This window comes from Lacerta agilis, chromosome 15 (genome assembly GCF_009819535.1).
Source record: "Lacerta agilis isolate rLacAgi1 chromosome 15, rLacAgi1.pri, whole genome shotgun sequence".
In the NCBI taxonomy this organism is placed as follows: domain Eukaryota; kingdom Metazoa; phylum Chordata; class Lepidosauria; order Squamata; family Lacertidae; genus Lacerta; species Lacerta agilis.
In genome coordinates, this window is record NC_046326.1 from 17189405 (window position 1) to 17203270 (window position 13866).

At 42.5% G+C, this 13866-nt stretch overlaps 1 protein-coding gene across 1 annotated transcript; it reads right to left on the reverse strand.

Moving 5' to 3' along the window:
* Nucleotides 1–6335: 6335 nt before the first annotated feature.
* On the reverse strand, nucleotides 6336–12966 carry LOC117060023 (NXPE family member 2-like). The gene is made up of 4 exons (XM_033172063.1): nucleotides 12329–12966; nucleotides 9881–9942; nucleotides 8410–8628; nucleotides 6336–6966 (listed from the first exon to the last, which is right to left on the reverse strand). Exons 1-4 carry the CDS (start codon nucleotides 12964–12966, stop codon nucleotides 6431–6433), a joined length of 1455 nt encoding a protein of 484 aa, XP_033027954.1. The 3' UTR covers nucleotides 6336–6430.
* Between the last annotated feature and the right edge of the window lie 900 nt (nucleotides 12967–13866).

Below are 13866 nucleotides of genomic sequence, written 5' to 3' on the forward strand. Positions count from 1 at the left end.
CTGGACACAATTATATAAAACAACAACACTTGGTTGCACTTACAAAAGAATACTTGGATGCAATTATAAAAATAGAGATAGGGTAAATTCAGGAAATAGGGTAATGGGCAGTGCAGGGAAGAAATAAAAATCCTTTATTTGACAGAAAGGGAAGAAGGGATTTGAAGGAGGGGAATAATGGGAGAAGCGAATTCAAAGGAGAGCAGACTAAAGGCAAAATCAAAGAAAAGGTTTATATATACAGTGGTACCTCGGGCTTGCCGACAAAGATCTGTATAGTTAAAGCTATGGTTTTCCCAGTAGTAATGTATGGAAATGAGAGCTGGACCATAAAGAAGACTGATCGCCAAAGAATTGATGCTTTTGAATTATGGTGCTGGAGGAGACTCTTGAGAGTCCCATGGACTGCAAGAAGATCAAACCTATCCATTCTCAAAGAAATCAGCCCTGAGTGCTCACTAGAAGGACAGATCCTGAAGTTGAGGCTCCAGTACTTTGGCCACCTCATGAGAAGAGAAGACTCCCTGGAAAAGACCCTGATGTTGGGAAAGATGGAGGGCACAAGGAGAAGGGGATGACAGAGGATGAGATGGTTGGACAGTGTTCTCAAAGCGACTGGCATGAGTTTGGCCAAACTGCAGGAGGCAGTGGAGGATAGGGGTGCCTGGCGTGCTCTGGTGCATGGGGTCACAAAGAGTCAGACACGACTGAACGACTGAACAACAACAACAACATTGGGCTAAGAACTTAATTCGTTCCGGAGCCTTGTTCTATGAAGCCTTGTTCTTAGCAACATCAGAAAAACAACAGCACATTGTCTTAAGGTTTGGAAGGTGGAAGCTAAATTAATGGACTGTCCTGCCATTTGGACGACAGTTGTGTCAAACATCAACAAACTGTGTGTACAAAGCCACCGTGACTTTATTTGAAGTATTACATTTTTGGCATCACCTGTGACATTTAGCTTTGTTCGAAAGGTTGGTCTGAATCATACCCGCACCTGACCCTGTATGAGAATGTTCCTCCTTTTTGTTTGTTACCTCCTGGCTCCCTCTCTGCTTTGCACTTACCTCCGTTTTCCACAAAGCCGTCCCAGCAATCGTTTTCTAAATCTACACTTCCAACATGGGTTACCATATATCTGGATTTCTGGATTACAGCAATTTCTGCCTGGATACTATTCTCAACAGATGAATCCTGGCTATGTCCGGGAAATTCTGGACGTATGGAAACTCAACTTAGTGCTAAAAGGCAATTTTCAAAAATATGACAAATATCTCTAAAGGGCTGTTTAGTCCTTGAGGAGGGTGTAACTCATTGAGGCTGGAAATATTTTACCGAAAAGTGTGGAATAGCAGTCAGCAACCCAAATAAAAACTTGCATCTGCCTAGTTGGGGAGGGGGGGCAATTGCTGTCTAGCAACAGATGGAAGGCTTCACATTTGGCTACACCTGTGTGTAATGCGTATTTATTTATACAATCTATATCCACTTGAATTATGGTGCTGGAGGAGACTCTTGAGAGTCCCATGGACTGCAAGAAGATCAAACCTATCCATTCTCAAAGAAATCAGCCCTGAGTACTCACTAGAAGGACAGATCCTGAAGTTGAGGCTCCAGTACTTTGGTCACCTCATGAGAAGAGAAGAATCCCTAGAAAAGACCCTGATGTTGGGAAAGATGGAGGGCACAAGGAAAAGGGGACGACAGAGGATGAGATGGTTGGACAGTGTTCTCGAAGCTACTAACATGAGTTTGGCCAAACTGCGAGAGGCAGTGAAGGATAGGTGTGCCTGGCGTGCTCTGGTCCATGGGGTCACGAAGAGTCGGACACGACTGAACGACTGAACAACAACAACATATCCACTTAGTGCTAAGCGTTTTACAAAGAAACAATGCACACACACAGAGAGAGAAATTGGTTAAAACTATAAAATCAAGATTCAATTAATATGTCTGAAGAAATAATGGGGAACGGGGAGTCTTCAGCAGGCCAAAAAGTGCCTTTAGCTTTTAGCAAGTCCATCTTGCGGAGAAAATTAATAGTGCTGTTCCCACCTGCTCTCACTAGATGGTGGTAAAGTAAAAGATATGATAGGAGGAACAGGATAATGTATGCACATCCAGTGCAGACTTTTGAGTGTTGGATTGATTTATCTGCTGGCCAGAGTCTGTCCCCCATCAGCTTTCCAGTCACAGCCTTTTGCACAGGCTGGAGCCTCCATAGCTGGCCCAAGTGTTGCCCCACATAGCCTTGCTGGGTTTCTCCATTCAATACTGCAATGTTCTTAATTCTTAATTTAAAATTGCTGTAACCTGCCCTGGGACCCTCCCAAGCTTGGGGAAAGAGGTGTGGGGCCCTGGCAGGATCCTGGAGCTCCACCACCTGCTTTTCTGAGCATGTACAGAGTGCCTTCCCTTGCGCCTGCTTGCCTGTCCCTCTTCTGGCCATTTCTGGGCAGTGAGTACCGGCACCTATTTTCCTAAGGGGGTGGGGTGGGGGAGCGCTGTTCATTGCTGCATTCAGGCCAAAATGCACTTTTAAAGGTAAAGTTAAATCAAGAATAGGCTAAAACAAATTAAAACTCACCTCAACATCTGGGTAAAGGTAAAGGGACCACTGACCGTTAGGTCCAGTCATGGACGACTCTGTGGTTGCAGCGCTCATCTCGCTTTACTGGAAAAGGGAGCCAGCGTACAGCTTCCGGGTCATGTGGCCAGCATGTCTAAGCCGCTTTTGGCGAACCAGAGCAGCACATGGAGACGCCGTTTACCTTCCTGCCAGAGCAGTACCTATTTATCTACTTGCACTTTGACGTGCTTTCTAACTGCTAGGTTGGCAGGAGCAGGGACCGAGCAACCGGAGCTCACCCTGTCGCCGGGATTCGAACTGCCAACCTTCTGATCGGCAAGCCCTAGGCTCTGTGGTTTAACCCAGAGTGCCACCCGCGCTTTGCACAAATCGGATTTGCCAAGTTAATTATGCTGTTCCCAACTGCTCTCACTAGACGGCGGTAAAGTGTAAGACACATGAATGGAGGGACACAGTAAAATCTCTACTGTGCTGGAATAGTGGAGAACAGCTGATCCACAAGTGAGGAAGGGCTGGAGTTTAGCCAGGTTTCGGTGACAGGTGAGCTCACGCCCCAATGACTGCCAAGGGACTATATGCATTTCTCAAGTACCTGCTGCTTCCATTTGGCCTTAGCTCATCTCTACCCATAAGCTGCATGAGAAGGCTTATTCAGGGTTCCAATGGGGAACCCAGAAAGTATCTGCAAACAAAGAAGGGAAAGCAACTTTTCCTATGTCCTCTGGAAGGAACTGACAACCAACAGCTGCCACAATCTTTCCCGAGCAATGACAATGATTGGCTAGCAATGTGACCAAGGCTGCGGTCCTCTCTGCCCTTATTGTTTTTAAGGTGAGAGAAGTTGACTGGCATGCAGTACCAGGCTATTTTGCACCTTAAGCAAGACTAACTATTTCAAAATAAAAACAACAACCCTGCTCCCCCCAAAGTGATAACTTCAATTTTCAAAAACAGATGTCATGTAGAAAAGCACCATCACACTTGTGACGTGTCACACATCAGTGACATCACACAACACATGCACCACATGATGTGCATCTGTGACTTCATGCACACAATGCGTGCACATCATCAGGAGGAAGCTGAGTGCCTAGCCCGGTGCCACGCAGCTTGGCTAGGCACTCATGCTGTGCTGTGCTTGGCTCAGTGCTCAACTTCCTCTGCCCCTTCATCACTGGGGTGTGTGTGTGTGCTAAGTGCCCTGCTAAACAATATTGAGCAAGCAGAAGACATCTCAGCCCTAAGGAGTTGGCACATATTTAACACACACTAACCCCGATCTGTCCCCAGAAATTCTGGCAGTACTGGGGATATGAAATGGACCAAATCAATACGGTTTGGATAAAGAATTGATTCTATATTTATAAATAACTGCCAGGATGTTGATTGCAAAAGGGGGTGATATTTAGAAGAATTTAATAATGATTTGTGGTAAAGTCAACTGGTTCATAGCTATTGCTGAAAAATCAACTCAAAAATCAATGTGTACTAGAGCACAAAAAAGAAGATGGTGCATTTTCAATTATGTGGCAAAAAATTATTATAGCAATGTTCAGAGAGCTGCTAAATATGCTACTATTTGCAATTCATTCATTCATTCATTCATTCAGATTTATATAACGCCCTTCATCATAAGATTTCAGAGTGGTTAACAGAATATGAACAAGTAAGTACAGGATATGAACAAGTAAGTAATTAAAAACAAAACAGCAAAACTACAACCCCTGCTTACTGAACTAGATGGGCCTTTGGCCTGATCCAGCAGACAGGATCTGCTCATGTTCCCTATCGACTTTTCTCACACCATGAACACTTACACAGTTTTACCAGAAGCTGTCTTATTCCCCTGGATTCTGAAGTAAATTGTCCCAAACGTCCTCACTCCTCGTATGGGAACTGCCCCGGATCCCCTCAACCTTCTGGCTGCCCCATTCTCCCCCCTTTTCCGCTGTTCAAGATTGCTCTGTCCTCCTGTGGAACTTAAAGTTCCTTCAGTGGAACTTGAAGGGGATTAACTTTGATTGGAATGTACCCAAAACATCCATGCAGCAAAAGTTATTCGACAGTTTTAAATTTTAAAACAACAGCAGCAGCCTTGAATGTAATAGAATATGTTCTCAGGTAAAGTTTGTGAACTGCCTAAAAATATCTGTCCTCTCCAGTTTGCAATAATGGAAGAAATAACAGACTTGGTTTCAATAAATTCTGGCAGTTGCTAGCTTCCTACAGATAATAATAATAATAATAATAATAATAATAATAATAATAATAATAATAATAATAATAATTTATTTGTACCCTACCCATCTGACTTGGTTGCCCCAGCCACTCTGGGTGGCTTCCAGCATATATAAAACATGGTGAAACATTAAACCTCACATAGCTTCCCTATACAGGGTTGCCTTCAGATGTCTCCTGAAAGATATATAATTTCTCATCTCCTTGACATCTGATGGTAGGCCATTCCACAGGGTAGGCGCCACTACTGAGAAAGACCTCTGACCTCAGAGAGTTAATTGCCTCACCCTAGGGGTGGATGTAAAGACAGGAAAAAACTGCTATAAAAAGTCAGAAATTAAAAGGGGAAAAAAACGCTATGGAAAATCATTTAGAATTTTATTTTTTGCTCTCCATTGCCATCTGGTGTTGCATGTTTATAACTCATTCAAAACGTTGTTTCTTGACTAGTGTAGCTGAGTCCCAAGTCTTGATCTATACCCTTCAACTTGAAATGCCTGTCAAGCACTATTGGACCCTCCTCAATCAAGAAGGGGTCAAACTAATGGTGATTCAGTATTCAACTTTGGCTGCCCCCCAAAAACTCACCCACTTTGTCAACTTTTGAATCTTTTTGAACTATGGCAGGACCATGGTGAATAGCTTGATGTAGTCTGACTCAGTGTGCGGCAGTTGTGAAAAGGGTGGATGTCATGTTAGGTATCTTTATCTCTTATTTGAAAGCAAGAGAGACCAGTATCATAATGCCATTATCTTGTGAACCTCCATTAGATCTCTGAATGAAGGGCGGTAAAGTGGTACCTCAGGTTACAAACACTTCAGGTTACAGGCTCTGCTAACCCAGAAGTAGCACCTCGGGTTAAGAACTTTGCTCCAGGATGAGAACAGAATTCGCGCAGTGGCGGCGCAGTGGAAGCGGGATGCCTCATTAGCTAAAGTGGTACCTCAGGTTAAGAACAATTTCAGGTTAAGAACGGACCTCCAGAATGAATTAAGTTCATAACCAGAGGTACCACTGTATATAAATTTAACAAATAAATAACAAAAATTTTATACAAACCATTGCATCTGACCACACTTTGAGTATTGGTCACTTCACCTCAAAAAATTGTATTGTGGAGTTGAAAAGGTTTCAGAAAAGGGTAACCAAATCGATCAAGTTGAAGAAAGGTTACAACATCCGCAGATACTTTGATAAAATCGGGGAAAGGGACCAAACAGGGATGTACAACATTCTTCAAAGTGTGGAGAAGTGGGTCTTCTTACTCTTTCACCATACAGTGGTAGGGTGTGTTATGTACCCCAAAGTCATCCCTGAGCCAAAACCGGGGTGACGGCCTATGAGATGTAAGAGTCTGCTCCTACCTGACGGAAATATTTGTGCAGAAGAAAACCACACCAATTATTCTCCCTATCCCAGGCAGCTTCCCAGACGCATCTCAACAGGCACTATTTGAAAATGATACGAGGCTAGAAAGGAATTTAGGGAAATCCAGTGGAGCAAAATATCTAAGTGCACTATATAAATAAAGTGTTCCATATCTTTCATTGATATGTTTTCTGACCCGTAGTTCTCTGCTTCCTCTTTGCTTTAGCTTTTTAACATATGTAAGTTAAAAACATATCAATCTGACTCGCGATCACGTGATCTGGTGGGTGAACCACGTTTGTGCCGTAAGCAACTGTCATGTCCCAGGCATCAATGAAGCCCACCTTCAGATCCCGAAAAATGTCCTTTAGCGCAAGGTGCTGGGCATAGCCATGGAAGTCCCCAAATATTTCTTGTTCTATGGACACCTCCCGCGTGTTCTCCCCTTTGATGATGACTTTTGTATCTGGGCTCCTCAGGAGAAGACGCTGGATGGCTTCCCGGGCATTGATTGCCCTTCGGATGAAGAGCCCGATGGGGAAGGCGCGGAAGTGCTGACCCAGGCCGATGACAATCACTGTGTCTTTGTCACCTGCCACCAGGTCAATCTCCCGAGCGACGTAGTTATTATGTCTTACCATATACTCAAAAGTAGTGATGAAGGGATGGTTGTGTTTTTTCCACTGGATTTGGATGTTTCTCGCCATGTCCACAGCGATCAAATTCCGCTGCCTCCCAGTTCCATGGCTGTCAAGATATTTAAGGGCTAATGTGGAAACAGACATAGAATTAATCCAACTTTTTTTGTTCATTGACGTCTCAGAAGATACTGAGCTATTTATTTCAGAATGACTAGTCCAGGGGTCAGCAACCTTTTTCAGCCATGGGCCAGTTCACCGTCCCTCACACCATGTGGTGGGCCAGACTATATATATATAGTTCTCTGTAATTCTATAACAGCTTGGTACGGTACAGCCTCCAAGAGAGACAAGAAAAGGCTCCAACGAGCTGTAAGAACTGCAGAAAGGGTAATTGGTGTTAGCTTGCCTTCAATAGAGACAATTTATGCTACCCGAGTTAGGAAGAGAGCAGAGAGAATTGTAGCAGATCCTTTACATCCCGGTCATCATCTGCTTGATTTACTTCCATCTGGACGTCGCTACAGGAGTTCATATACAAAATTGGCCAGGCACAAGAATAGTTTTTTCCCTTGTGCCATTAAATTGTTAAATTCATAGTTGTATAGCTGAAGGGGGGATAAATTATGGGTGGGGTTTCCTTGCTTCTATGTATTGTGAAAGGAACAGTGTCTGTATGTTTACATTGCAATGTAGCTGAAACAAATTCCAAGTATGTTGGAAAATGTACTTGGCCAATAATAAAATTATTATTATTATTCATATATATATATATATATATATATATATATATATATATATGGGATGAACGAATTCCTATGCTCCACAAATAACCCAGAGATGCATTTGAAATAGAAGGACACATTCTACTCATGTAAAAACATGCTGATTCCCGGACCATCTGTGGGCTGGATTGAGAAGGCGATTGGGCTGCATTTGGCCCCCGGGCCTTAGGTTGCCTACCCCTGGACTAGTCTATTCTCTTGCATCTGATGGCAAGGAAGCAGCAGGACTTGGCCACCCATGAGGCTAGGTGAGGCAGTCATTTCAGGTGGTAGAACTGGTTTCCTAAACAGAATTACATTGGTACCTCGACTTATGAATAACTTGACATACGATTTTTTCGACTTACGAATGAAAAAAGTGCCCACACACCTACGAATTTTTCGACATCCGAAGGACATCCGTTGGCAGTTTTAGATGCAGTTTACTCGACTTATGAATTTTTCCGAATTTTTCGTTTTCAAATGCTTTCCTATGGGGTAAACGCTTTTTTCGACTTACGAATTTTTCGACCTACGAATGTGCATTCGGAACGGATTAAATTCGTAAGTCAAGGTACCACTGTAATTCAATAATGTCTGGAAGAAGGATGTTGTGGGGTCGCTGTTACTATGTTATGTAATTTTAGGTATTGTAAATTGCCCAGTGATCCTCGGATGAAGAGCAGAATAGAGGTGAATTACATAAACAATGTTCAGGGCACAGAAAAGGATTCTGGCTTACCCAGAAATAGGAATTAAGCTGGCAGCAAAGCTATATTGTGGTTTTATCTAGGTGGAAGAACTTACTATTCACTCTCTTTGTGAGATACTCGATCCATTGCCTCACAGTTGAGTCTCCCAGGAGGTAAATTAGCTTTCGTTCCAAGCAAGTGTTAATCCGCTCCAAAGTGTTGAATGTGGACACACTGCAGAACACAGGATGCCACTGGTTCTGCCAAGCAAAGCCACTGGGAGATGGGGAGCTCATCCCAACCTGGCATTTCTCACTTGCCGTTGTCTTCTTGCCTGAGAAATGGAAAGGGGAGATAAAGCAGTTTCCATTGAACCCTGTGACTGCAGCACAGTTGTGGGGGAACCAGCTTTCTGTAGGGAAAGTCAAGGTTCCAAGGAGGAGGAACAGGGAAGTAGGAAAATACCTGGCGGAGGCAGCATTTTATTATTGTTGCCTATAAGGTCTGCTCCTGGCAAACAATATGCCAGTTCTGAAGCCAGGGTCATTTTCAGGTACTCTGAACAGCACAGAACAACAATTTATTTCTTTATCATAATTATTTGGCCAACTTCTTTTATCACAAGAATTTTTAGAGGGCCTGAAAACAGCAATAAAGAATAAAACCAAAGAGAATTCAAAGCCAGGCTACAGCCAACAAGTCTCAGTTTTTTTAAAAAATGGAGCAAATATCTTTTAAAACATACAAACAAACAACAAAACACCCCAAAGATAAACCAGGATTTATCTACTTCCTTACCAAGGTATCTGAAGAAGTTTGCATGCACACAGAAGCTCATACCAAGAACAAACTTAGTTGGTCTCCAGGGTGCTACTGGAAGGAATTTTTTTATTTTTTTATTTTGTTTTGACTATGGCAGACCAACACAGCAACCTACCTGTAAGCCTTACCAAGGCACACACAAAAATTGGGTGGGCCAGAGATATGTGGTTCTGGGTCAGCAGCTTGGATGAGACTCAGGAAATAAGATGCTTAGGGATGGATGCCACCAAAGTTGTGACAACTTAAACTAGGAAGGGGACAAGCAAAGGAGGATGCCTTCACCCCAGTGCGGATCCCCTTTATCACATATACAGCACAACAAGACAATGACCCAACCCCACAACAGTATATGAATCAATATGGCTGATCTGACCCAACAAGCCCCACACAAACACACACACACAAACAAACCACAGTGCAACCAATCAAATGGAACCAACCAAGCTCTAATCTCTTGCAATGCCCACAAAAATAAGCAAATATATAACTAAGAGCCCTACCCATATGATGCTGACACAAAAACCCTGCACAAACACTGTGCAATAAAACGAAATAACATTAACCTTTCCCTCAACCGCATGATGTCTATGGCAACAGTTTCTCATACTGAAAGCAAACGAAGTGTGAAAAAGACTCTACGAATCAGAAGTGCAGATGCTATATGTACGTCTCCTTGTTTATTTGTTTGTTTTGCAACACACACACACACACACACACACACACAAACTTTTAATAAAGACTGATTGAAAGGAAGTCCAACTCACTTCCACAAGCTGCAACGCTTATTTCCCCAAATGCCTGCGGGATCTCAGCTCCAATGTTGGACCTTCAAAAGAGGGAAAACATCCATTAGGAAATCCAGGCCAGACAGTGTGTCCTCCCAAGAGGACTACTGGCTTCATCCCACCTTCTCCTGCACACACCTCAATGCCCTATATGGGAAATGGAAGCCTTGCATGGGTGGATCATTGTCAGGGGCTGGGCAGAAGAGGAGGAGTGGTGGAGACTGCCTCCCCATCCTGACCCTTCCAGGGAAGAGGAAGCGGAAGACAATATAGATTTACTACATTGGTTTGTGGGAGATCACAGCTCAGAGGCAGATGAGGGGGGAAGTGGGGAAATCATGGGAGAGGAGGAGGAGCAGCAGCTGGCTGACACGTTGCCATTAGAAAGCATTCCAGACCCTCCATCTCCCAGAACCCGGCGAGCCTTAAATATGGAGAGAAAAGAGCTCAAAAACAGAGGGCACTAAGCGGCACTCATAGAGGAGGTGATGATGACGACGAATGAGGAAGTGGAAGAGGGGGGGGGGGTGGAGATTCACTTGGGACAACACCATTATCCAAGTGACTGGATTCTGTAGCCTCTCCTTTTCTTTATACTTTCATTTCCCCCATATATTTTTTAACTTTATCTATTTTACATAACAAAGAGGAAAGAAGAAAAGGGGGGAAAGGGGAAAAGAAGAAGAAGAAGTAATGGAAAAGAGAGAAAGAATAAAAAATAAAGGGGGGGGGGATAAATAAATTTGACTTCCGATTAGACTCATTGTATTATTGTTCCTATTATTGTTTTACACAGATTCAAATTATCATTTATTTTCTTTGTTCTTATAAAAAAAGGAGTTCTTATCTACACTTTTTATTTTACAAGAATCATTTGAGTTCTTCCAGGAGATTATTGATGTTACAATAATTTTCCAAATACTCTTTACAATTTTTTCCATTTTTTTCTGTACTTTCTGTATTGGATACCCTCTGACTCTCCCTGTCATCATAGCCAACTGCAGGTACTCTTTGGACCTGCCACGCATTTATCATAGGTGCTGTCTCACTTTTCCAGTTTCTTGCGATTAAGAGCCTGACTGCTACTGTCGAGAACATAAAAAGTTGTCTAGCATCTTTTTTGATTTCTGGTGACATTATACCTAGGAGGAAGGTTTCAGGTTTTTTCTTGATCGAAAACCTAAATAACTTTTTAAATTCATTATAGATATTTTCCCAGAATTCTTTAACAGCTGTGCATTCCCACCACATGTGCATATATGACCCTATGCCATCTTTACATCTCCAGCAGATTGGTGATCTGTTTTTATATATCTTTGCAAGCCTGGCTGGAGTCTGGTGCCATTTGTATTGCATTTTCGTAATATTCTCTCTAAGATTATAGCATGCTGCAAATTTGATATTTTATACTTTCCTAGGCAAACAGCCAGGATCCGCTGGCAGCATCCTGATGAGTGTGGAGTGATCTAACAAGTCAATTAGCGTAGTGCCATGTTCTTATTAGATGCAAATAGAAAATTATGTTGAAATGTCTCAAGGGCAGACCCCAGAGTGTCTTCACGCCATGGAGAAAGTGAAAGTGAAAGTGTTACCTTTTTATAATGAAAACCAATTAAAATGGAGTCTGAATCCAACGCATCATGGAGCAGCTGCTGTAACTATTTGCCTGCTTATTCAGACATATAACCTTTCCTGTGTGGTAAATTCAGGGTATGTTACATCAGTAATAAACTATCTAGAGGATATTTGCCTCTAGTGGTGTTGAAAAGTTGAATTAGTGGTGGGGTGTAAGACAATAAGGGAACACCCACACTTTCTGTTAAATTCAGATCTACTTGTTCTGTTTTCAATTTTCCCTTTCATTCTCCGCCTTTTGGATCATCTCAACCCCCAGCTGCACCCCCACCCATGGTAGCCAAGTTGAGTATGTGCATTGGTAGACTCCAACTTCCGGGTCCACCTGTGCCCAAACAAAACAGCAGCAACTGGGTGGGGTGAGGCTATGAGTTTCCTTTTTTGCACTAAAATTCATTTTGCTAGTCTGCAGCAGCCAATGAGATTTAATGACACATAAGATCTGATTCTGTGGTTTATATGGGATTTTAACCAAAAGAAACAATGGAGAAGGGAGGGCAGGGGAAGCTTTCAGACTCATGATAAGAAACAGATATAGAAAATATGGATCAAATGGAAGAGTTGATGAGCCCATAAACAATCAACCTGCCCTGTTTTCATATACTACCAGCACCTCACACAAACACAAGGGGGAAAGCAGAAGAGGAGGAGGAGGAGGAGGAGGAGGAGGAGGAAGAAGAAGAAGAAGAAGAAGAAGAAGAAGAAGAAGAAGAAGAAGAAGAAGAAGAAGAAGAAGAAATCCCTGGGTCTCAGTGCCAGTGAAATAAGGGAAACGTTCACCCAGTTATGTACCTGTCAAAAAGTCTCTTTTCCAGGGCTGTGAGATATGAGATGGGCTTGTTGTAGGAATTAAGCGAAACAAAAGCTTCACAAGACACATTCTTTGGTTTCACACAATAGAAGGTCTCCTTGTCTCTCCTGTCCAGATACTCACACAGTTCTTCTTTTGTTGCTAAATTAAAACCACAATCGCTGAAGACATTCAATGTTCCATTTAAAAACCTGCCCCTGAAACCTATTTTGTTGTAGCCTCTCTTCCTCGCAGCCCACAGTGCAGAAACTCCTTCACTGGGATTGATGAGCCGGAGAGATGCTCTGACTTTGCCCTCCCAAAATAAAGTGAAATTGACCAGGTATGTCCCATTCTTATGGTCCTCGATATGCCCAGATGCTCCGGCCTGAAGGCTTGAAGAGTAGATCCTCGCTTGTAAGAAGTCTCCTCCGTACTCCTTTCTGTTCCCCAAGTGGTTGTACAAATCCAGTCGAACTATCAAGGGATCTCCAATGCAATAAGAATCCTTGGGGTTTAATATGGTGGCTTTGCTGTTCTTGGCACTTGTGGTGGTCTTTATATCCGTGAAAGATACATTGGGCATCAGCTGGTCTAGTTTTTTAAGGATACCTCTTATGTCTTTTTCTGCCCATTCCATCCCACTATGGCTTGGGACTGGCGAAGTCGTCCTGCTGTTATCTTTGATTGAATAAGTTTTTGTTAAAAGAACGCAAATACCTTAAACACACTTGTGATACTAAATAATATAACTACATCGTATTGTACATTATTCATTATATTGCACCACGAAATTTCACACCTGCTATTTACATTTCTCAAAGCCTAAAAGGTCTTTATCCAGTTATTGACCAGAGTTGTCTGTTACCACTTTACTGGGGGGAGGGGTGTGTGATGTGCCTTCTTTATTAAAATGATATGTATGCTTTGCAATATGGTTTCAAATGCTCTCTGATATATTACTTGAAATAATGCCTTATGTGGTGATGATTTTTTATATATATAATAAAATCCTTACCAACTTCTGTAGCAACACGAATCCTTTCTACTTGCCCCATGAGACCTCCGAAGATGGCAATCTGGAGCATTCAGTGAGAAAGAAATTATTACAAGCGTTCACAAGGAGAGACTGTAGCTCAGTAGTATGTTTTTCATGCAGAAGATCCTAGTCCAATTCTGGGCTTTCCAATCTCAAAAAAGGATCAAATAGCAGCCATGTGAAGGGAAAGACTTTAGACTGAGATCCTGGAGGGCCACTGCCTGTCAGAATTGGTGATATTGACCTAGAGTAGGTGGACCAACAGTCTGACTTACTTAATATGAGAAAGCTTCCTACAAATACTCTGTGGGTATTTAAGAGATTTTAAACCTTGAACCCAAGCTTCCTACTGATTCCTCCTTTATCTTTGCTCAGTTTTGGTGTTGTTTTTTTTACCCACTGGGTAGTAAATGGTCAGCTAAAGCCCTAGTTAAAAGTGTTTCAGAAAGCTTTGTTGATAAAATAAAGCAAGCAGCTTTACGGTAGTGCCAACCGCACAAC

What these genes read in the sequence shown, in the direction of transcription:
- LOC117060023 (XM_033172063.1), bottom strand. Translation starts at nt 12,966, where the DNA reads ATGGAATGGGCAGAAAAAGACATAAGAGGTATCCTTAAAAAACTAGAC. An exon ending in GAAAAGAGACTTTTTGACAG is followed by an intron (nt 9,943 to 12,328) that starts GTACATAACTGG and finishes CCTCTTTTGAAG; the next exon opens with GTCCAACATTGGAGCTGAGA. An exon ending in TCTCACAAAGAGAGTGAATA is followed by an intron (nt 6,967 to 8,409) that starts GTAAGTTCTTCC and finishes TTTCCACATTAG; the next exon opens with CCCTTAAATATCTTGACAGC.